Source organism: Balaenoptera acutorostrata, chromosome 14 (genome assembly GCF_949987535.1).
Source record: "Balaenoptera acutorostrata chromosome 14, mBalAcu1.1, whole genome shotgun sequence".
Classification (NCBI taxonomy): domain Eukaryota; kingdom Metazoa; phylum Chordata; class Mammalia; order Artiodactyla; family Balaenopteridae; genus Balaenoptera; species Balaenoptera acutorostrata.
Genome location: NC_080077.1, coordinates 28,113,059 through 28,138,186, shown reverse-complemented (window position 1 = coordinate 28,138,186; position 25,128 = coordinate 28,113,059). Strand labels below are relative to the sequence as shown.

At 39.5% G+C, this 25,128-nt stretch overlaps 1 protein-coding gene across 3 annotated transcripts in view; it reads left to right on the top strand.

The window, feature by feature from the left end:
- PDE7B (phosphodiesterase 7B) overlaps window positions 1-25,128 on the top strand; it is a 345,318-nt gene that overhangs the window by 189,787 nt on the left and 130,403 nt on the right. Inside the window, exon 1 of one of the 3 annotated variants that reach the window (XM_057527801.1) lies at window positions 8,276-8,699. The exons of the other annotated variants lie outside the window; for them this stretch is intronic. Within the exon in view, the coding sequence (XP_057383784.1) occupies window positions 8,462-8,699 (238 nt within the window). The 5' untranslated portion in view covers window positions 8,276-8,461. Of the gene's footprint in view, window positions 1-8,275; window positions 8,700-25,128 lie in introns of those variants that run through there. 3 annotated transcript variants of the gene reach the window in all.

Here is a 25,128-nt window from a genome sequence, read left to right as displayed (position 1 = left end):
CATTAAAAAGCTTCACCTTTACTTTTCACCCTTGATTCTCCTGCCATCACAGAGGAAAACAGGTTCTAAAATTACCTTAAAAATAACCATGATATATATTCGTTTTTAATCCATTATCTTCCAGCTTTCCCTTTCTTTTTTTTTAGTTACTCCTGTAGATAACAGGAAAATAGGTGTTCATCACTGTAGCAAAGCACTTAGCCTTAGAAAGAACCAGGGAAAACAACGGGAAAAAAATACAGCAAACTGTGTTTCCAATTACCAGCAGATGCTTCCATTTATTCTAAGCGTTCTTATTCAGTTAACTGTACAAATTTTTAATCATATAAATCTGGTAGTGTTCTAGCCTTGTGCTCTTGATTTACTCTTGTCTTCCAGTTGATTTCACATGCCTTTTGCTTCTGGCATCACTTTCCCACGAATACTATGCCTGGAGCTGCATGAACTCCAGGTGATACGTGGTAAAGAGTGCAGCTCATTGCAGAGTTTATTTATCTTTTGTGTTTTGTTTTGTATTTCGCTGAGGCTGTGAAATTACGGTACGTCTCTCTGAGTCAGCAGCACCATGGGCCACTCGCTGGTTATAGAGCCATGGATGCCTACTTTCTTTTCTTCCATCTTTGCTTTGTGGAATCATCTGGTCACCATTCTTTCATGCATGGAATATTACAGTGGGAAAGATTACCAGGCTTCATCCAAAGACCGCTTTACATAGACTTTAATAAATCAAATGAAGGAGTAGGTCTTGGTGAGAATATCCCTGATGATGAAGATCAAAGACTCAGAGCCTTGCCTGTATTTCAATCATTCTGAAAATAGCAATAGTAGCCCAGCAAAATGCTGGAAAGACAGAGGGTTGGCAAAATTGGCCTAAGTAAATTTTGTTTGACATTTGGTGAGGAAAGACTTTCAAAAATAGCCATTTGGTTTTGAAGTTGACTCCATTGTATATATATTCTTCATCACAGTGGCCAATACTGGATATTCAACCTTATCTTTAAAGTTAATTTCTAAGGGAAAGAAATTAATGAAACAAAATTCAAAAGCCAAGCAGTGGTTCAATATCATGGATGTCCCTGGACATAGCCTTTGCTCTTATATTGCAGTTCTGGTTGCTTATTTCCAGTTGAGAGTACTTATCCTGAGCCACTATTGATTGTTTTCAAAAGTCTTAACACATCTGTGACCACCTAGAGGGGTGGGATAAGGAAGGTGGGAGGGAGACGCAAGAGGGAGGAGATATGGGGATATATGTATATGTATAGCTGATTAACTTTGTTATAAAGCAGAAACTAACACACCATTGTAAAGCAATTATACTCCAATAAAGATGTTAAAAAAAAAAGTCTTAACACATGTTCCTGTAAAGATATGCACTTTTGCTGCATTTTCTTTCATAAATAATTAACATGGAAGAGGCAGAAAATACCTGCCACATAGTAATCCTCTAGCCTTGCTACTCAGAGTGTGGACCGCAGACTAGCAGCCTTGTCATCCCCAGAGAACTTCATGGAAATGCAGGGTCTCAGGTCCCCACCCAGACCTGCCCAAACAGAATCTGCATTTTAATAGGATCTCTGGGTGATTTGTTTGCACACTAACATCTGAAAAGCATTGCTCAAAACAGCATCTGAAAGACACCTTTTGGCATAGATGTTTTATGTAATTCATAATCACCAGGAGGTAATAAGTGAAAGAAAGAGGGAAAAATAAATAATAATTTGAAGAGGCAGTAGGATTATACTTCATACACGTATAGTTGAAACTTCCTTCTTCCACATTGACTTTGAACTCCGTAAACATAAGCATAAATGAATGCCAAGGGGGGAAAATTGGTACTGTTAGAAGGTTTTATTCCTTACCATTTTCTCACTTTCCTTTTATGTTGTTTATACTAATAATATTTTTCTATCTTATTAGTTTATTTTGATTGCATTAAGAGGGAAAAAACCTCACTCAGGCATTTCCCAGCAGGTCTTTGAAGATGTCTGGACAATCTCCCCTCCTGCCTCCTTGAGGTCTTCTCAGCCTGGGCGAATATCTTTCTTTCTTGCTTGCTTGCTTGCTTGCTTGCTTGCTTGCTTGCTTGCTGTGTTGGGTCTTCGTTTCTGTGCGAGGGCTTTCTCTAGTTGCGGCAAGTGGGGGCCACTCTTCATTGCGGTGCGCGGGCCTCTCACTATCGCGGCCTCTCTTGTTGCGGAGTACAGGCTCCAGACGTGCAGGCTCAGCAATTGTGGCTCACGGGCCCAGTCGCTCCATGGCATGTGGGATCCTCCCAGACCAGGGCTCAAACCCGTGTCCCCTGCATTGGCAGGCAAACTCTCAACCACTGCGCCACCAGGGAAGCCCAGCCTGGGCTAATTCTTGAGAGCTTCCAGAACCCATGTATCTCACTTGCAAAAAAATTGGTATAGACAATCGTATTTACAAAGCAGAAATAGAGACACAGACATAGAGAAAAAAGGGGGAAGTGGGGGGATGAATTGGGAGACTGGGATTGACATATATACACTACTGATACTATGTACAAAATACATAACTAATGAGAACCTACTGTATAGCTCTGGGAACTCTACTCAGTGCTCTGTGGTGACCTAAATGGGAAGGAACTCCAAAAAAGAGGGGATATATGTATACATGTAGCTGATTCACTTTGCTGTACAGCAGAAACTAACACAATATTGTAAAGCAACTGTACTCCAATAAAAAAAATTTTTTTTTAAAGTAAAGCATATGTCAGACTGTTTTTAAGGCACTTTTGAAACATTGTATTTGGTTTTACATACTATACTACCTTGAAAAACACTTGTCAATTAAACAGAGATGAGCTAGGAGCTGTCAAAATTATTAAAATGTTTGAGGAATATAGACCCCAAGCAAAAAATTGGAGGCCCACATAACTTGTTTAGAGAAACGAGGCCGGGGGAGGCCTAAGACACATGTTCACCACCACAGCACACGACACAAAGCTGTATAGCTCATGAACATCAAACCTAGCCATTAGTCACTGTGGTCTGAAATTGAAATTCCCAATCAAGGGAATCGATACAGAACACTAAATAACCCATGATAAAGCAGGGTTGCAGGCTTACACCCTAGACATGATTCATGACCGTTATCACACCTCCAAAATGCAGTTACAGTGAATATTTATCCTACTGAGACCCTTCTTTTAACACATACTTTGTCCTTTATCTATCTACTCTCGTTCACGCGTCAATCACTTTGCCCACCTTTCCTCACCTTTGTACCATTAAATCCCTCACTATCTCTCCCATGGGGCCACTCTCCAATACTCTCTCCAATACCCCTGTCTCTGATTTCCTCTACTCCTGCATTCTCATGGGGAACACGAATTTCCAAAGCGGGACCTAACTCAAGGATGGGGTGTTTGACTTGTCAGTTTTCTTATAGATCCCAGGAAAGTAGAGCCAAATTTTGAGTTTAGATAAATGTCAATATGATTTCTTAGCTTAAAAACAATCACTCAAAAATTTTACAGCACGCTATTGCTTACAAATCACTCACATTTTAATCTTATTTTACTCTTAGAAGATCCCCATGTGATGGATGAGGTGGTTATTACTATCATACCCATTTATAAATAAATCTCTAAGTTTGAGGCAAAGGTCAATGGTGAACTGAGACTGAAATACAGTTTTTATAACCCTAAGATAAGTAGTCTTGAAGGACTTCTTGGAGATTGCATCATTGTAGCTATTTTTTAAGAAGGTGACATGCCCTCAAACATGAAATTATGAAAAATGTACTCTACCACCACTTAAAATCTTTGACAATCAGAAATATTTCTGAAATCCCAGGAAGGTTTCAGCCAGAGGATGCCATCATCACACAGCAAAGCATCAGGTGTTTAGTCATGGAAAGAACAGCAGGGAGGAGGAGCCAGATGGAGAAAATCAAGTCTTCCAGCCATTTTGTTCTCAACCCCTGTGTTATTGGACTCATTTGTTGTGGGTTAACTGTCAGAGACAGTAAGCTTAGCATTAGATATCTGAGAGCCAGGATAGAGATCTGATGCCAGCTCAAACCCTGATTTCTCTCTTTAAATGTCCAAAGAAAAGTAATAGAAGACCTAACCCACAGTGAAAATCAGAATCGAGGTGAGGAAGGCCAGACAGGTCCCAGTGCCTGAGAAAGGACCCAATGGCTGGTACAAGAGGTTCTCTCCTCTGCTGTTGCTCTAGCTGTTAATACATATTTGCAGAGTGAATAAAGGAATAATTGGTTGTAGTTTAGAAACCTGTTGTGAAATCAAACTATGAATCTGTCAGCTCAGCCCCCTTCTACTTACCCCCACCTCGCCTTTCCTCATTTGCCTCACCACTCTCCTCCCTTTCCACGTGACAAGGGAAATATGTGCTGCCTTCTATGGTCGGTCTGTAGACCAAGTCCTTTTCCCTGCTTGCTGGCATGATTCCTTGAGATTAGTTAAGGCCACAGTTATTACATTTCTATTTCTCCTGGAGGACACTGTAAATTGTTTGAGCTTCTTCTGCTTAGACTACATTAAACAAAGTTGAAAGACCGGTTTTTCCTCCCTTGCTCATTTTGAATTTCATTTGAATTGCATTTGTGAAACCCCAGGTGGTCGTGTGTGTGTGTGTGTGTGTGTGTGTGTGTGTTTGCACATCCATATTTGAACTGATGGAGAGAAAAGGCCAGGACAAAATGAATAAACTCCCACAATAGTTTGAAATTTTTCTTTAAATATAGAAGCAGGATGGGGTTTAATAAGTGTTTAAAATACTTGCAAAATATGTGAGTGAGAATACTTTCATTAATTAAAATGAGGTTTTGTGAAAATCTGTTGCTAGACTCAAAATAATCTAAAATTGAAATGAATGTGTATTTCTAAGTTTCCATTTTTAAAAAATGTACATTCTCTAAAATGATTAGAAATATTTAATATTGTTAATATTTTCTTTTTAAAATCATATATAATAAGGGCTTATCTGCCTAGCCATAAGTCCACAAGATTTTTACATAGCCCCCAGAACACTAGAAATTCTTCAAGATAATCCAGGTTCTAAAACATTATGTCTTCAAATCTTTTTTCTTGGTCATTTACTTTAGCATTGTGGTTATCAATTCTTTCCTTTATAGCTGCAAACACAGAGCAAAGTATTTTTGATAGAATTAGGTATCCATTGGAACAAGTGGTTTTGACTTTGTTAGTTCTCATTACATTTCCTTCACACAAGAAGAGAACTACGCTATTTCCCTCTTACTGGTATGTTAGGTTGACTCACAATGCCTGAAAAAAAATGCGATTATTTTGAAAGTCCCTTTTAAATTTCCTATTTGTAGCACATTAGTTACAAATATTAAGGCTTATAAGAATCTTATAAGTCACAGAGTCACATAGACCTCTTAAAGGCTCCAGGAGTCCTCTGGGCACAGAACTTCCCCATCAGCCCCTTCTCCCCATCCCTAGTATAATAATAGGTGAATGATGTTCACTGAGTAAGGGAAAAATCATAGGTTTACAGACATGCTCTTCTAAAGTAACTATCTTTAAGACAAAAGAGATGCCAGCCTACAGAATGGAACAAAGCCACCTTTTAGAGAGTTTGTGAGGGATAGTAATATTAGTCCAACAAGTGCTAGCATCTCATCAGTTTATCCCACTCTCTTGAACCTGCAGTTGAGCCAAAATTCTCCTGAGCCAAGCTTTCTCGCAAGATTTCCTGTACTTCCTGTTTCTATGTGAGCCAGAAATACCATGAGAATGACCTTCCTTGTGGTATTTCTGCACTTCTACCCTGGAGTGAAGATAATCCCATGTTGGGGAGAATTTTTGGTTTTAATTGTGCAACATTTTTAATTTTCAAATATCCAAATGAAGGAGATTCCTCTTTGAGAATGAAATTTTAAGATGGTATTTCCTTGGCCCTAATTCATTTCCACTAGGAAGTATTCATGTTCAATGATTCAACATTTTGCAACTTCTCTAAGATATTTTTACGAGGAAATATGTAAAACAATATAGAAAATACAGTGGAAACTCATATCCTTGGATTTTTTTAAAAAGTCATTCTTGAAGAAATGTGCAATGAAGAGTTATATTCTTAATACATTAGCGTATGTGACATATTATACCATATATTTGTTTTCTTTGTTCTTAACCCCTTTGTTCTGAGGGTCAGGATATCCTGATGCAAAGTACTATTGCAAAATAACTGAACAAAAATAAAAATAGTCAAACACTTAGGAAACTCTTCGGTTGTTATGTCAAGGAAGTTTGTGACTGAGGAGTGAGTATAAGACATTATTCAGGAAATATGCTAATAGAGTACAACAGCCTACATGTGCTTATTAAATAAAATTGTCTCAATTCTAGAGAGCCTGAATGCCCCCAGTCTGATGGAAGGGTAAGATAAGAACTGGGAGGGCTGTCAAAAGTTGTGAAACTGTCAGACTGAGGCTTAAATCCCTTCATCCCTTATCAAAGAGAGAAGTTTAAAAAGGCATATCTTTCTCATAAGTGGATCATTGATTATTCCCTAATTGGGTTGTATGAATATCTGGTTGTTAATAGGAAGAGCTGTCTGATCAATATTTTAATCATGAAACTCACAAGAAGCAGTGTCTTAAATGTCTTTTATTGTTGTTTTTTATCCTTAAAGGATGTTGACCCTTCTTCGCCTATTAGGAAAGACAGTAGGTTTGCCAGTGTACTTTTCCATCCAGAACAAAGAAAAGCCACTTAATTCAGTGTGGAAAACTAAACTCCTTAACCATGGGTTTAGAGGAATAATAATAACAACAGCAACAAAATTACAGTAGCCTTTGCTAGTTTCAACTTTTAAAGTATGAGGTAAGGGCGATGAAAATAATACACACACTACAATGGTCTTTCTCCTCTCCTCCAAGTCCCCTCTGCTCTCCCCTAAAGAAACATCAGATGATTGTGTGATAAAACAGCCCCAAAAGGAATGTAGAGCAGAAGCAACAGACTGTACATCAGCAATATAAAATGCCAAGCAAAATAATGCACTTTGCAATACGGAGACATGAAAAGGAGAGAAAGATGGGATTGTTACAATGGCCTCCCCAAGAAAATAGGAGCTATTCACGTGAATGCACAAGTTCAAATTGTTCCTACAAACCCAATTTGCTGGCAAAAGTACCAAATATAATACCATCCCACTTTTGTTTGTGTCCAGGGCTTTTCACACTAGCTCCAGGGGCCATCCCCTTCTGTTGCACGGGTTCTGACTAGTAGGGTAAGTGCCTCCAGCTCTGAGCCTCAGGATCCAAGACACATGGCCCGTGATCATCCTCAACTGAACCACTGTCAGGTGGGGGGAGCAGTTTGTGGCCCAAATACTATGTCCACAGCGCTCTGCCTCTGGAAAGTGAACCTTCAACACTTTCTTTTCACTGTCACTTATGCCCCCAACAAATCTCCTTTAAAATTATTATTAAAGGAAATGACTCTTCCTTTGAAATGAGTTTTTAACCATCCCCAGCTATTTGTCCAGACTTTGCAACCGCACCCGCACGTTTGCATGAGGATCTTGATGCTTCCCCAATTCACTTCTTTCACAGTTAGCTTTGGAATGTGATTCAATGTTATTTCCCTTCCAGCTGAAGGGCAGCTGAGGTTACAAAGGGATTTGACTAATAGGCCAAAACCCAGTTAAGTTTGCTGAAAAGCAAGTGACAGCGAAGGGGGAGGGGTGTGGAGGAGGGGAGTGTGTGAACCGTGGTGCCCAGGACCAACCCAAGCACCTTCTGAAGAGCCCCAGTCCAGCGCACACTGTGGTGAGAGGGCAAGGTGGCCCCCAGCCAGACCTTCCGGAGAGAAGCAGCTGCGATGCTCAGCTTCGCCTGTCTTCTCCTTGATGCTTGCAGGGCTGGAGCCGGGGAAGCGGCTAGGTTTCCTGCACCGCAGGGGTGACTCCTTACCTGACACCTTCAAGTAACTGGCCTCTGGAGGACCCCCTGGGAGGCTGGCAAAGGGGCGCCGCCCCTCATCTTTGCCTGAAGTCCTTAAGGGCTAAACAAGCCACTTGACAAACTTTGACAAGCACCAAAAGAGACTTGAGAACAAATAAATCAGAAGAGAGAAAAAGCGAAGGCTAAAGCCTCAATGGCCTTTCTCCCCCCTGCTGTCGTTCCAGCTGTAGCCTGGGATTAATTAAGTGCTGCAATGTCAGTGCCTGAGAGAGAAGGGGGAAAAAAATGCTTTCTCTCTCCAAGGCAGGAGGACAGGAACCGTTCTCACCAGTGAGAAACCTTGGGAAGTGAGTCGCTGTCATCGTCAGTGTTTGTGGAGGGGCTGGAGGGGCAGGGCTTTGCCAGGCTGGAGGAGGCTTGCCTTTCCGAAGCTGGAGAGGATTTCCCGGGGGTTCGCCTTCCCCTGCCTGGGAAGAATTTCCCCTCTGGTAGCAGCCGCCGCAGCAGCGCGACCTCGTCTTCTGGAGACCAGGGCAGAATGCCTGTGCTCGAGCGCTATTTCCACTCGGCAGAGCTGGGCAGAAGGTGGACGGCCCCAGAAGGTGTGCTGCCCTCCTCCCTGGGCAGCCGGCCGGTGTGCCAGCAGGGGCCGCTGCCCTGGGACTTGCCAGAGATGATCAGGATGGTAAAGCTGGTTTGGAAATCCAAAAGTGAGCTGCAGGCGACCAAACAGAGAGGCATTCTGGAGAATGAAGATGCTCTCCACAGCTTTCCAGGTAAATCAGCTGGGAGGTGTGAAAGGTACCGGGGCCAAGTCTCACGACTTTCAGTCCCTTCCTTGGAGAGCCCAAGACCTAAAAATGGGAAGAGGAAGGAAGACAAACTGTGCAGCACAGGGCCCGAGGGCTGTGGTTAATGAATGTTTGCTCTATTATAGAAATGCATCTTAAAATTAAGAGCGGTGCGGTAGGAGGAGCATGAACAGACGGGCAATCAAGAAACCTGGGATCTGGGCTTAGCTTGTCACTTGTTTGCCCTGTGGCTTAAACAAGTGACATTTCCTAAGTTCCAGTCTCCATAGGGAGGGGATGAGATTGCGTGCTCTTTAAATTGGGTGTCTGTCCTGCCTCTGCAATTTCTTATTCACAAGACAGTTACCTCTGAGAGAATATTCGTCTTGGGTTGCTTTTTTGTAATGCTTTATAGAAAGTAAAATATATTTTCTCACTTTAAACTGTGGAACTACAACATGTATAAATGTTCCCAGGACTGAGTTTGGCCTGGTTGCTTTTTATGTCATGAGAAAGTTGATAAACTTCCTTGCTTCAGTTTTCCCTTTTGACAAATGACAATAATACAAATTTCTCCATTGATATCAGGAAAAATCAACTCACAAATGTGGAAATGATGATTCATAGGAGCTCTGTTATGTTATAAGAATGTGCTGTGTTTGGGACAGTTGAGGAGAACTTTGCTGTGTTTTTAACAGGGGGTACCACACCACAAACATACCTAGGATCCCTGTGGAGGATCCCAAGGGACTCCGATAACTCCGTACACTAAGAATACAGGATGCACTCTTCCTTAGGGGAATATGTTGGTAGATATTTGGAAAGTGATGGTTTCCTTTAGAAGAACAAATGTGAACATGTGTTTATGCATTTGAAGTTTTGGCTAGCCCTGTGCATGGAATCCTGACATGCCATTGTTGGTGAGAGATGGGGGCCTAGATGGAAAAGCAATACCAAAAAGTACCTCTCTTTTTTTCTCGTGGAAAAAGGCTAGGAAATCAAAACTCAGCTAATTTTGTTTTTAATCATTTATGCAGAAACCTTTTTTAAGTTGCCTAATAATCTAAAATGAACATTATTAAAAAATAATGCTCTGGGCAAGAAAAAAAAGATTGGAAAGGAATTAAAAAAACAACAGTTTTGGTCTCTAGTAAACAATGAATACTTAGGAAAGAGAAGGAAACCAATGAGACTGTCGTTTATGTGGCATTTGGGAGATGGATGCCCAGGGAAATGGGTCCTGGTCAGAAAAAATGAGGTAATGCTAAAGCCATCCCATATTTCATGTGAGTACAAGAAAAATGGAAAAACCCACCTGGGCAGAAAACTTAACTATGACACTTCAACTTTTACCGCTCTTGGTTTGTTTCAGTATATTAAATGATTAAAATGCATATTTCAAATTACACTTTTGGTAAAACTACTTAATTTAACAGATGTTAGCATGTCTGTAGAGATATGCATGTATTATTCTTTATATTATATACTAGCAGGTGTCTAATTCCTGAAAAAGCAATACTACGGAGAGAAAACAAAACCCCTATAACTTTTTGTCACTTAAAAGCTACATTTTTCTGGATGTTATGAAGTTGAGCTAACTGAGTCTTAAGATGCCCCTGGACCCCTGCCTCACCCTTTGTGGAATATATCTCCGCAGCCATGCTCCTTCCCAGGAAGGCTGCCCTGCTTTGTTGGTCCCTTCGTCCTGCCTGCCAGGAGGCAAGCTCTATTTCAACACCTCCCCCAAAACTATCTGTTTACCTCCTCTTCTTCCTTCCCTGCCTCCCCAGCCTCAAGGGGATGAGGGGCTCACACTTTCTGACATGGACATAAAGCCATTATCGTACATATATGCAGCATGGGGCCATATGTTGAAGCCCCAAAGGCAAGTTGCTTCACTTTCCAAATTGTCTTATTGTTTCTCTCATCTTGTTGCTGAGGCTGCATTTCCTCCTCACATCAAGTGTTCTGTGCCATTCTCACCATAACAGCGTGATGGTGAGGGCAGAATATTTCCAAAAGCCTGGCATCTTTCCATTTTTAGAAGGAGATGGTTTAAACTGTCTTCATTTTGAGTACAGGGGTTTAAGTAGAAAGTTCCTCAAAAACCACCAAGACACATGGTGGTCTCTCTCTCTTTCCCTCCCTCCCTCCTGCCCTCCCTCCCTCTCTTTCTCGAATCTGACCCTTGCCTCAGAATCCTCAAACAATTTATGCTTTGACGACGTGGAACAGTTTACTGTTCCTCAACATGCATCAAGTGGTGCCCCTACCTCTGAGCCTTGCCTTATGCTTGGAATGTCTTTTTTTGGCTTAGGCCATTGAAAATTTTTATTCAAATACAAAGTCCAGCTCAGGCATCCCTTTCTTTGTAATGACTTTTCTGATCTCCATCCCCATCCCCAAATCTTCTCCCACAGTCATTTATTCCCTCTGCTTTACTCTCTTTGCCTGTAGGAACTTAACATATTACACTTACCGCACACAATTTTTTGCCATGCTAGTAACTAAAAACAGGAAAATTAAATACTATAACATTCTATGTATATTTCAACTGCTTGTGATAACAGATAAATGAGTTTACATTTCTAAAAACCATGAAATTGCAGAACTTCTGAAGAGAACCAACAGTCTAGAGAGCTTTAGAGACAGATGTCACCGTTCTTAATAAGTTGAATTTAACTTTAAAAGTTCCAGCTTTTTTTCTCCTTAGTGAAGGGCATCATTATTTGTACTCATACTCTTTAGTCAAGACTGGAACTTTGTTTCTCATAAGGGAAATAGAAAAGTGTTCTGAGATTTTGCTTAGGGAATAAAGGGAGAGAGCAAAAGGATTTATGGAAAAATAAATGCATACATATGTGTTCATGAGAGATGTTTAAGGCGAAATATACTGAACTGTGAGTGATGGAAGACAGAGAGGAACAGAGTCCCCTGAAGAGAGCAAGGGAGAGCTAGGGAGGAGGAAGTCATACGTGGGAACATCTTTGCCGGAGACTAACGCGACTTTTAAAGCAATAGGTTGGAGGAGGGAATGGGGAATGATAGGAGGAAGAGAGGTTCTTCAAAGTCATCCCTCCGGGTGCATGCTTCTAGGCATGCCCCCAGGAGTTGGACATGGGCAGAGGCACTGTTTGCCCTGGAGAGGGACTCTGGAACGTATCAGCATGCCCAAAGTTGGAGTGTCAGCTCAGTTCATTACCTCTTTCCCAAGTATTTAATTGTATTAATACTCACATCATTTTCCCTCTATGAAGCAAACAAAGGATGGTCTAATTGTCTAGTTAAAACAGACAAGGCGAATAATGAACTAGAGACTAAACAACTTGTCCAGACCTTGACATTGTGTCAGAACCAGACCATCTCAATCATCCGAGTCTAATCCACAAAACTGACATGATCAGGGCACAAGCTGGGTAATTTCAATTTAAACCAAGACATTGTTTTACTGATTATATGTAGCTGGACAAACATGGAGGCTCTGGATGCAATATAAACCTTGGTCAAAGCAGAAAAATAATATTACCATGCAAAATAAGTCAAAGAATTGTGCCTCCTTTACATTTTTAAACTCATTCTGTGGGCTTTAGTTTCAGGTCCAAGTTTCCAGTGCTGAGAAGATTCCCAGGGGGAGATTATCCATCTATTACCAATAGAAAATAAGCTTCAAAGCATGGTGGTCAGAGCGTGCCCAGAAGTGGGGAGTGAGGGGAGGGAAGAAGGATGGGGAATAAATAAACGGTTTCTTAAATGCCCTGAGCGCAAATATTATTCTAATTGTGATTCTAGTCAGCAACCTAAGACTAGACATCCCCGAGCAGGACTTGGTCTTAGTTGAATAAATAATTTGACTTCAGAATTCAACCAAATACCTGCAAACTCTGCAGCTGTGGAATTTACCATTCATTCTGGTATCTCTGGTCTAAATTTTACATTATAGTTTACTTATTTATTAAGCTTGTTTCCATTTCAATAGCCTTTGGTTACAGAAATATATAAAACACACACCTCCCTCAAAAAAAAAAAAGCATTCATTTTCCCCATAGCCATTGTAACTTGTCCTGTCTTCAAGAAGAATAAAAATAATCAGAAATTTGCTTTATACTGAGCCCTAAAAATCAAACAGCTTCAGAAGGGAAAATCTCTGAAACAATTCACTGATTCCAGAACTATACAATTCAAATTGACAAAGAGGCTATTTTTAAATATCTCAAGTATCAAGCATGATATAAATTAAATACGTTGAAGACTGAACACTTTTATTATTATAAATCAAGGAGCATTTATTAGACGTGTAGTGTATACCACGGACTGTGGTAGGCACCAAAGATTCAGGGAGCAATCAAACTTAATAAGAAGAGAACAATTATGAATTTATGAATCAGAATTCTATCTAGAACTTCAGTGTGAAAACAAGCATTTGTTAGTTTCAACTCAAAGTACTGGCTATAAAAATTGGCCAGTAAAATTCAAAAACACTAGTAAAAAATTCAAGCGCACTTTCAAATACTCCTCAATATTTTTTTTTAAACATCTTTATAGGAGTATAATTGCTTTACAATGGTGTGTTAGTGTCTGCTTTATAACAAAGTGAATCAGTTGTACATATACATATGTTCCCATATCTCTTCCCTTTTGCATCTCCCTCCCTCCCACCCTCCCTATACTCCTCAATATTAATGATTTCATTCAAAGCAGGACAAATTGCTTTGGTCAAAGAATCAATTAGTCTTAACAGTAGATAACTTGACATTAATTCAAAGCATTTTTCTATGTTCTTGTAGACATTAGCCCCCACTCATCCTGTAGCTATACTGGATAATAACCATTGACAAGTCAATCCATTCTTTAAATGTGAATGCAAATTTGAGTGAAAACTGGGACACGTCATCGGTCCTTGAACTAAACCTGTTCTTCACCAGACTTCCTAGTTTTCATGAATGGCATCACTCCTGCAGAAACCCAAGTTCAAAACCGCTCCCTCATACTTCCCAGTTCATGTGGATTACATAAACCTTCACTTGTTCATTTAAAAAAAACAAAAACAGGGCTTCCCTGGTGGCGCAGTGGTTGAGAATCTGCCTGCCAATGCAGGGGACACGGGTTCGAGCCCTGGTCTGGGAAGATCCCACATGCCGCGGAGCTACTAGGCCCGTGAGCCACAACTACTGAGCCTGCGCGTCTGGAGCCTGTGCCCCGCAATGGGAGAGGCCACGACAGTGAGAGGCCCGCGCACCGCGATGAAGAGTGGCCCCCGCTTGCCACAACTAGAGAAAGCCCTCGCACAGAAACGAAGACCCAACACAGCCAAAAATAAATTAATTAATTAAATTTAAAAAAAAAAAGTAAAAAGAATCACTCTCACAGAAAACAAAAAAATTTAAAAAAAAAAAAAAAAAAACAAACAAAAACCGTTCTCACCAGCTCTCCAATTCCAGTTGTCTCCAATTCCATAGAATAGGTTAAGAGTGGCGTTGCAGAGTTGAGATTTTTAAAATTTTAAGTCCTGCCTCTCTCTTACGGACTGTGTGAACTGTGCAAAGTACTTCACCTCTCTGTGCCTCAGTTTCCCCTTCTTTTAAAAAACAGGGGAATAACAGCAGCACCTTTGCAAAAGGTGAGGATTAAGTGAGATAATGAAAAAAAGTGCCAAAAAAACAGCCTACATCCTACCACATTCTCAGCAAGTGCTCACTATCATAATTACTGATATTGCTGCTATTTCCTCAACAACTTACTCACATTCATTGCTTTCTTTCTATTCAGTTACATGGCCCTTAGCCAAACCTCATGTTGTTTGGTCTGTTATCTTCCAATAGCCTCCAACTCCAGTACTCTCTCTACCCCTCTTCTTTCTCCTCCATCATTTAGATCAATAACATCAAAAGAAAAATCAGAATAGATCTCCCCCCTCTTCAGAATCCTTCAATGATTTTTCCATTGTCTGTAGAGAAAATCCAAATTCTACTATCCTGCATTCAAAGCACTGCACACTCTGAAACTAGCTCACTTTTCCCATCTGACTTGTCACTTACATGCCACCCGGATAGGACAAGCATCCCACAGCTTCCTACGTGCTCTCTGCTCATTGTTGTCAATGCCTAAAATTACTTCCCTCCATGTCCCCAACTTCTGCCATCTTTTAAGACCTCACTCACACGCCATTCCCCACACAAAGCCTTTCTGAGATTACTGAGGAAGGGTGTGCCTTTCTCTTCTGAAGTCTTACAGAACTTTCTTTGTATTTATTTCACAGGCAAACCAATTTATTTTATTATAATTAATGTACATTTTCTTCCTCCCCTCCTAGACTTTCAGCTTTTTGAGAATCTGGAGAACGTTGTATTTTCTTTGTGTTCTCCCCATCATCTCTCACATGTCAGCCACTCAATACACTTTGATAAGTGAAAAAAAGAAAATTATCAGAAGGAATAAAATAGCTTATGAGTTGCCATTAAATGCAAGAATGAACATTTTTTCTAGGCACAGATTACTTAAGAAATATGAATTCTATTTCTTCCTTTTAATGGGCTCATTTTTAAACTTATATTCTGGCAGAAGATCAGTATTAGTCATTATGGCTTTTAAAGTAAAAGAAAAGAATACACAAGAGTGAATGTCAGAACCATTTAAAAGGTATAAAGTATGTGCAAAACTAATATGAGACAGTTCTCTCTTCATATAGAAGAGTTGTCATTTACTGATAATTATCAAATTTTAGAGTAATGTGTGTAAATTATGCCTGCTTTTATATACTTTTAAAATAATTACTCTGTTCATAAATCTTGGAACATTTTACATCAACTAAAGTTTCAAAAGGTGCTTCTTTTACAGATAACAGTCTGTATATTCCTCAATGTAATTTCAAAAATAGAATGCGGAAGGTGTGTGTTTACCCGGTTCTACAAATGAGCTTTTGAGGGGATGGAGCTGAATAGAGGATGTTATTCCCATGTTCTCTGCTCTTTGCCTGGAAACAGCTTCTCTTTTCTTTTTTCTTTTTTTTTTTAACAAGGCTGGTTTCACTGGGCAGCAAAGCATTGACTTTTGCATCTAATTTCTAAAAGGAAAACATTAGAAGCTTTATTGTTAAAAGACCAAAAGCAACTCAAAGTGTGTGCCCTCTCCTATTATCTGATATTTTCTCTCTTTAATTATCAGTATACTTCATAATACATAGTAATGCATATCACCATATCAAAAATATGATAGGGAGCAAAGTTCAAAGTACTTGTGATTTAATACAATGCCCTAGCCTAGATGTACACACAATGTAGATCTTATTCTTTGTTTTTCTATTTATCTCTCTCTGCCTTTCCATGGATTTCTATTTAGAATTGACTTCGATCTCTAAAATGTTAAGAGATCACCCCAAGAGTTTGGATTTGTATCTGTGCACTTGTCTCAGATTTCCTCAAAATACAAAATTATCAGAGACCCTTCCTTCAGAGTACTTCTCCTCACCTAAAATATCCACATGGCATGATATTTTATAGATTATAAAGCAAGCCCCTGTCCTGAACATTTTGTTATTCTTGGGCTCTCACACAGTGCTAAGGGAACACTACAGTCTGTATCATTAGTAACAAGATAAAACCTAAAAGTCAACCTTGTATGCAATTGGAAGGCATACTTGACAAAGGCAAAGCAGGGTTTAGCTGTGTATGGCCTTAAAAGGAGTCCAAGGGGCCAGGGCTACTCCAGAAAAACAAAATCCCTAGAAAGAAAAGGACAAATTTCAAGAGAGATTGAGTAGGATGCGGTCGCATGTACCTGGTAGTAGAAAGTGAAAGGTGAAGAATCCAGAAAATTGTAAAGTAAAATCACGGTGAGAGATATAATGGGAATGAATGTAAAACTTTAGTCAAGGTATTTAAAAAGAAAATTAAATAACCAAGGGTAATACGACATATAATGTAATCGTTAGAACTTTTCCCATTAAATCTTCAGATGTTCCTCGACCTCTGGAATTAAAGCCAAAGCACAAGATTCTCTTTCTTGCTTCCTTCTCCATCTCTTTTTTGGATGGCACACAACTATCTCAGGAATCTACAGATTTGATGAGCACTTAGGAAAACCCAAAGACATGCTCATTTAGAGGATCTGTGACAAAAAATTTATTCAAAAAATGTAAATAGAATTTGCTGAAGAAAATGATTGAGAAAGAAAAGAGAAGGGGACAGGCAGAGCCAAGCATAGAGCACCAAGAAGGAAGTGAGGTGAGGACACTGTGAAGAAATTGGATCCAAGTGTAAGAAGAGTAATCAAAAACACATACAGAAATGAAGAGGAAACAGTCACTGTTAAAAACATCTGTCACAGGGATCTCAAATTTCCACACTCAGATGTACAATACATGTAGCCTGTTTCTTTTCTTCAACTAATCAAATCTTCCTTGAACCCACCCTAATGAGGAGTAAGAAAATTTGAACTTGCTCGTTAACGAGGTGGTGGTCAGTCTCTTCTGGATTAAATGACTTCTTTTGGATAAATACTTTCCTTCCCCTTGCTCCTCTCCAAGGTACTATCTGGTGAATGTGTCTTGGGCTCCCGCACACTCATCTGAATGTTTCGACCACACGCAACATAAAGTGCCAGTCAGACAGGGAAGCATGTCCATCTGACCACTGGGCTCTGCCTTTGATTCTCTTCCCCACAATTCTTCAGGGTGTCAGGAGTAGATGGCCTTACTCTGTGCCATATCCTCTTTTCCAGAAAGAAGCCTCAGTGTGGAAGGGACAAGAAACCATATCCACAGCCTACCTCTCAATGTTAATGAGACCTGATAAATGACTATAGAGAGTCTCTTTATCTTTCCACAAAGACCAGTTATTAAGATCATTGTTCTGCTACAAACTCACACACACACACACACACACACACACACACACACACACAAATGAAAACAAACAAACCAAAAACGAAAACCCTTACTCTGAAGATGAAATTATGAATATTGACTCCCTCTTTCTCTTTTCCTTCTTGCTATAACATTCCTAATCATCCCTAATGGTTGCCTCTGGTGGGGCGGATGGGGAAGATACACACTAGAGAGGGCAAAAGAAAAATCACATGGATATATTTCCAGAAACATGATCTCCATTATACACTGGTTGTGCTACCATGTGCTGAGCCCTGTACTTGAGTACCGCATGCTCAATATTATTTATTTTAGTTACATTCCCATGCATGTGCCGAACCCAATCATTCTCCCCTTTCTACTCCCTCTTTCTCGTTTTCCAAAAATATGCTTGTGCATTTCAGTAACCATCTCAGGACTCTGACACTGAAAAGTTCAGCTGAATGATCATAATGCACAAAGCAGGATGTGTACAAGTCACACCTGTATGATCAGGTTCCACATTGAAAGCTGAGGTTTTCTATCCAATGCAAATTAGGATTATCGTCATAATCATACAGTGCATTGTACTCTGGTCAGGTCTGGTACATTATCATTGCTTAAATGTGCTAATTGGAAATTTCTGAGAGTTCTTCTCCTTTCTCTGCACCTTGGCCCCTAGGGAGAAGATGGGGTGGGAGGCGTGTACTGGTAGAAGGAACAGTAGCCTTACATATGAACAGGGATCTTTTTTTTTCTAGTGTCGTCATAGGAACCATTATTGCTTCCTTCGTGGTAGCTGGTACATAGAAACTGCTGTCTCCTTCCCTATCCTCTCTGTAACTCACCTGAGGTTTAGGTACACCTATCTTTTTGGCCCTCGTTATCTCTCTTGAATATTAGTTGAGTTCTGCACTGTTTTTCTTGGATCAATCCCTAATTCTACAGTACAACAAAAGAAAATATTTCCTTGTCAATTAAATTGGTATATAAAATCAAGAATTGTGAATTCACTGGACTTTATAAACTCTAAAGCAAATGATTTCTGACCTCTTTCATCCTAAATGCCCTATTCTTTGATTTGGTGATAAATGCACCTAGAATGTGAATAGACAAAATTGGACTAAAACAAATTTTGCTTTGAAAATATTTTTGAAAATGTCTCCAGCACTCCAAAAATAATTAGGAACATTCTAGGAGGTCACAGAATAGAAAATGATGTTTTGTTGTTACATACAACTATTTAGCTTATTCTACTGTACAATAAGTATCAGTTGAATGGGAATTTATTCCCCATTTAGAAATAGAAGAAATTGAGACCTGTATTTACTGGTTGTTTATTCAAGATACTTAGAAAAGGAAGTAAATAATTTAAATTTCTAGGTTTATTCAATTATTCAATTGAATAATTATCTTTTGTGTGTCTACTCGGTGTGTAGCATTGTTAATGTACCTGGGAGGAAAGCAGAAGGAAGAGAGATTACGACCTGTTAGAAAACACAGATCTATAAACAACTTACTGATACCGAGGCAGAATGGCATATGTTTTAAGACACAGTAGAAATAATACTCTCTGGGAACACTGAAGAAAGATCAAGACTGCTTATTCAACTAAGATTTTTAGTGATTATCATGTGCCAGACACTGTCTTGGTTCCTTAAAAAAATACAAATTCATGAACCAAGAAAGTTGAGGTAAATGGATGAATGAATGGATGGACAGACAGACAGTCATGGATAGATAGATAGGGCAAGCTAGGTAGGTGACATATGTTATACTGGAGGTAGCTACACAAAGTCTGTGCCAACACACAAGGGAGCGATTAATGCTGTCTGTATTATGGATGGTAAAGAAGTTTTCAGAGAGGAGGTTATTTTGAGGTAAATTCAAAGTAAGTTATATTTCTCCAAATGAAGAAGAAATGGAGGACATTTCAGGAAAAAGAAATAGTAGGACCAAATGCAAGAAATTCTGGGCAATGCCAAGTCGTGAGATATGAAATATATCAGGAAGACGGCTAGGGATGAGACTAGAAAGTCAAACTGAGGGACAGTTACCAAGGGCTTCATCTGCCTTTCTAAGGAGTATTTCCTCCAGGCAATGAGAAGGCTTCAAATAATGTAAGTGGGAAGTGATAAATTTTAGTTTCGAAAGGTCGCTCTAGCAACAATGGCTGGTGGAGAGCTGGACTTGGGGTAAGGATACCAATGGATTTTTAACCATCAGTTTGGTGTTCATTGACCGTATTAGGTAGATATTGAGAATTTTGTGACGATTAATATTTTTTCTTTAACTTACAAACCAACTTTCCCAAGTGCTATAGCATTTTACAGGAAATAATACACAAATCATCTAGCCAACACCCTGTACCACCTGATACCAGCCTTTCCTGAAGGATTTACATCCTTAATGTTCTTCCATCCAGACCTCCCATTCAAAGTCATGCTCATCTTTTCCCCAAATTCAAAACCTGACACAATTTATCCTCACAATCTCAGAACAGCCTATCCCTCCTAATTTGCCAAGTCATGTTTCTCCCTGAATTCAGGTTGCCATGTTTTCTTAAGCAAACTATTCTTTCAAGGCTAAATGCCACAGGATGGACGAGAAAACGTATAAGAAAAACACAATTCTTATGTAGCTTATAATGTATTGAGTTAGATAAAACTACTTCCTCAAATATAAACCAAGTGTGACAGATAGTCCGTGAGGACTGGATGTTAACTCATCCATCTCTAGAGTGACCTACAAAGGCTTTGTGTGGACTGGTCATTACAACTATGTCTTTAACATGGTTAAGATCTCAACAAGATGTAACAAGGTGACTTTCTTGGTGAATTAACATGAATGTAGGTACAGAAGCAGAAAATCACAAGAAATGATGGAGAAATGGAGATTAGTCAAGTTAACTTGGTCTGATGTTTGGCATAAAGAATACAGAAAAATAGAAAGACATGACATTAATCGGACCAGGTTGCCCCTGAACAAGAAATGTTAATTTTTGTAGAACCATTGTAAAATGTTAAGTGGAAAGTAGAGAATTCTTTGCATTGTATAATAGAAAGTGCCTTTAAGATCTTCTAGTTAAACCACTGCATTTTCTTAGTAAGAAACTTAAATGTACTTGGAGGTTACACAACATACTTGGAGACAATTCGAGGTTCCTTGATGTACAGCCGTGCTGTTGACTCAGTCATGCTTTCTGCCGTGGTCCAAACTTTAAGTCTCCCAACTCCAAAAATGCCTCTCTACATGATAATCTCTCTAATTCTAATTTTCTGTCCTTTTCACTGCCGAGCGCCAACATTTCTGTGATTGCGTTCTGTAGTGTGTGGTGTTCATCTTACACAAACAAGAGTTCGTTATATATGTACCTGTAAATGCATACTTACGTGTGTATGTGTACACATCTTTTTCTTGTTTTCATACTTCGACTGTGAATTGCGGTGGGGGGCATGTCCCAAGCCCTCTCTTTGTGAATTTCCCCATCTAGAGGGCCTGCAATGCACTGAAAGGGGAGTTGTTCACCAGGAAAGAATACTAGAGGTGAGAATTTAAACAGGATCGTGAGGTTAAAGGAAGTTACATATGAGATAAATAGAGATGGTAGCTGCTGGTTGCTAAAACCGTCATAAATGAGATGCTTCTGTGATCCTGTTCCATGGTTCTTCTTTCCCCCTGTCGCTTGGAGATAGAGTTGCAGGGGGGTGGGCCAGACAGAGCCAGTACGTGTGGCTGTTGGAAGCTTGGGTCTGCAGTGCATTTGCCCATAAACCATTGAGGATTAACCTCTCAATCCCTCAGGCTCTCTTTGCAAACCTGGTGCCGAGCTCGGAAAGCAAGTTGAAGATTTAGCAGCGTTTAGGCAAGATTTGATGAAGCTCATCCCCAACCGCCCTTTTTTTTCTTTCCTGTTTCTATAAGATGTTTGTGTTTCCAGAGGAAAAATGTAGGCTTTCGAGGCTCTTTTCCCTCCTTTTTCCTCTGAAACTGTCTCCCTCCGCTCAGCAGCCTTCTTGGCTGCCTGCATTTTACCAATGCACAGCCTGCCTGCTCCTTATCACCCAAATAAGGTAATAGTTAGAAACACAATTGAAGTGGCTTCTTTTTAATGAATAATAGACCTTGTTCCATTAAAAATAAGACCCTACTCTGAACCATTACAGAAACTTTTTTTGATGTTTAAGAAGAAATGTCAGTGACTCGGGGGGAGTGGTGGCAGATAGAGCTTTCTGATGTTGTTCTTCATTATTTTTACTTCGTGCTCCCTGTACCTCTGGCTCTCCCTGAGACAGAAATGGTGAGATACCATAAAATAACCCTCTCTCGAAGTATATTTGGCCTGACAGGAAACAGGAAATACCAGAAAAGATCACAAGAAAAGCTGTAATCATAAGATTTCTAGCCTAATTCTTTTGACGTCAGCAGTTTAGATAAGTCAGATAAGCAATCACAAGCATCCGTGAGCTCTAGAGTGCCAATCCAAATACCCCAAGTGCATCTTCAACCCTTTTGAACTCTCACATTGTTGTTTTGCCCCTGCCCTCTTCTCTTTCCCCCCAAGAAGCATATCCTGAAATTGTGAATTATGGATTAATGTCAACATTAAGGTATTCAAAGATATTACACAGAGCCTCTAAATTGGTCCTATAGTCAATTCAGCTTGCTTAGTGCATTGTAAATCTTGGATGAAGCTGACTGTTAATAAGATGTAGGAAACTAACTCTGGTTTGTCTCAAAATGAGTTTGCTTCCCAAAGTTTAACCTTTCCAATCTTGACAACTAAGCCTTGGCTATGAAATGACTCTGATAATATGCTAAAAGATACATTACCGTACCCAAAATATGCCGAAGTATTCAGTAACTCCAGTCATCATTACTATCACCTTTCTTTGGGCACCACCACCTCCATTCCACAACAATAGAATATTTATGGGTTGGTTAGATATAAATGACATGGGGAATAAATTCCCCTATGAAAAGTTTTCATAAGTTCAGAACCAAAACTGTGGAACTCAACCATTAGATCATAAGCAGAGGTACATGTATGGGCTGCTCAGAGGATGAGGTAAGAGATTAAATTAAGATTTAAATCAGTATTGCATTACATGTAAATTTAAAATAAAAAAGGTTGAGAATAAGAACTTATTTATATAACATCTATTTCTAAAAAGATTTGTAAGCTTCTAAGAAGGTTGTAATAAAACATAAGTACCCAAAGACATAAAACCATCCTGTCCTGATAAAAAACAAAAACCATACAGTAAAGTAGGAGGGAAGGAGAACAAATATGCAAAGTAATTGAGCAAAACTGAGATCTGAACTTACTAGCAGGCAAGGTAAAAGGGGAAACAGGACGGTTACAGCATTCATTGTAGCTGGGAAATAAAAAAGTTTTTCCGGGCTTTGGGTATGTGGAGCAAGTTTTGACGAGAGCTCTCTGTATGATAATGGAGGATGTCCTCCCAAGGAGTTTGATATGCAGCTGTGAAGAGGTGCCTCACCACGAGGGAGTTTTAGAGACTTTCTCAGTGAAAGATGGTTCCATAGAGACCATTCATTGGGAGCCAAAAGTGAGGTGGCCTCATTGTGGCTTTGGGGTGGTCTGACATAATAAGGGGTCAGACATAAAAAAGGGTCAAGAACATGTGTAAAACTGTGAGGATTGAGAATGAAAGCATGTAGCTTCAGCGAAGGTTTCAGCTCTTGTGAGTGTATAAAGTTAGGTTATAGCCCCTGGAATGTCAAACAGTTCTACCAGTCTCCTAGTGGTCATACCTGCAATTATAATCATTAAAATGGAAAGAGAAAAATTAAGAAGCAAATTCCTCCTCTTAGATGGTAGAAGTGTTTTTATATTTGTCTTTGGTTGTGCCGGACATTTGGCTCTAATTAAATACACATCAATAAGGGGTCCTAAATAACTCATAAGTGAGTCTTGAGTCTTTACCAGGTTTTTTACCTGATACGCCTTACTTTGAGTACCACAACTAAGCCCTTTATTTCATCAGTGTTTCTACAGTGTATGAACCCATGTAGACACTCAAAACATACATGCTGTATTAAAAGTTCAGAATAAATAATATCTGAATGCATATTTCATTTTATTTGAACCCACTTCCCACACTTCGCTTAACATTCTGCTCAGTGAAAATCCTTTTAATACTTCCCAAGGATTCAGACAACTGGAAAGAATGTATGTGTCTAGATTAAAAGATAAATACTATATTCAAGGAAGCACAGTAAGTATTGAAAACAAGTGGATTTATTCCTACTCAGTGCAAAAGTGATGATCAGCTGGGTATTAAGTGTATTGAGAGGTGCAGTCCAGACATCTTTTCTGAGACCACTTCCAAATAAACTTACCGAGGAGGGTTACCAGTGTGTGTTGGGGCGGATTAATGTCAGAAAGGAAACAGGCTTTTGCTTTGTCCAAGTATAATATACCAGACGATGATCTTGCAAAATAAGTAAGGAAAAGAATAGAAGACTAAAAGATGAGAGGAAGCATAACTGGGCAGGGTAACACCTGCTTTCTGAAAAGAACAATGGGGTTTAGAAAGGAATTCAAGAGGCCTGAGCTAGATAATGCCAAAGGTGGCACAGAGAATAGAGGAGGTGGAGTCTGGAGGCACTAGAAAGCCTTGTTACATGCTATATCTTCTAACTTCTTAGAGCTGAGCTGCTCTTCCTCACAGCTCGCCAAGGTCAAGGTGAGCCCTTTATTATCAACAGTTGCTATACATTTGTATTATCAGTCTTTGCCAAACTAACCAAGTTGAATAACCTTGCACTTTAATTGAAAACCAAGCTCAGACTAAGGACCAACCAACATGCATGCAGACCATGTGTGCAGTATACTCACTACTGTAAGATTACTTTGAATCAGGATAATTCTGGACCCACCTGTGAGGGTGCTGAGTTCTTTCTATAGTCATTGTTGATATTTGCTATTGCCCCCGCGAAGCTGAAATTTAAAGACTATAAAGAGCTGCACTTCTCAGAGAAGCTTCAATTCTCAACTCCTTGGGGAATAGACTCCATTTTTATAGGGTTTGTGCTTCTGGTTTATGTTCTTTTCTTTTAATCTTATGAAAAATTAATAACTGCCTACTACCCTACACTCCCCTTTAGCCCTATCATTGGGGATACTTCTCTTTACTTCATTATCATGGTTAAAAGATGGGCTCTGGAGTCAGACTGCTTTGTATCTTTACTAAACTCTTTGGACCTCAGTTTTCTCATCTGTAAAATGGAAATAACAATCGAAACTGTGTTAAGGTGCAGGATTAAGTCAGATGATCTCCGTAAAGAAACTAGCATACTCCTAGTACATAGTAAGTACTCTGTAAGTGTTAGTGAGTATTATCCCACACTATTCTTATTTCTAATAATTACCCAGAAGTATTAAGGTAGCTTTTTAGTTTATCATTGAAAAAGCAGGGAGCACTTAATTAACATTCCCTCATCTAAGGTGCATTACTCTGAGTCATAAGTAAAGTGGGAAGAAAAGTCATAGAACAGAATTTTGGCTTAATTATACTTGCAATTCCAGTGATACAATCTTGAAAGTAC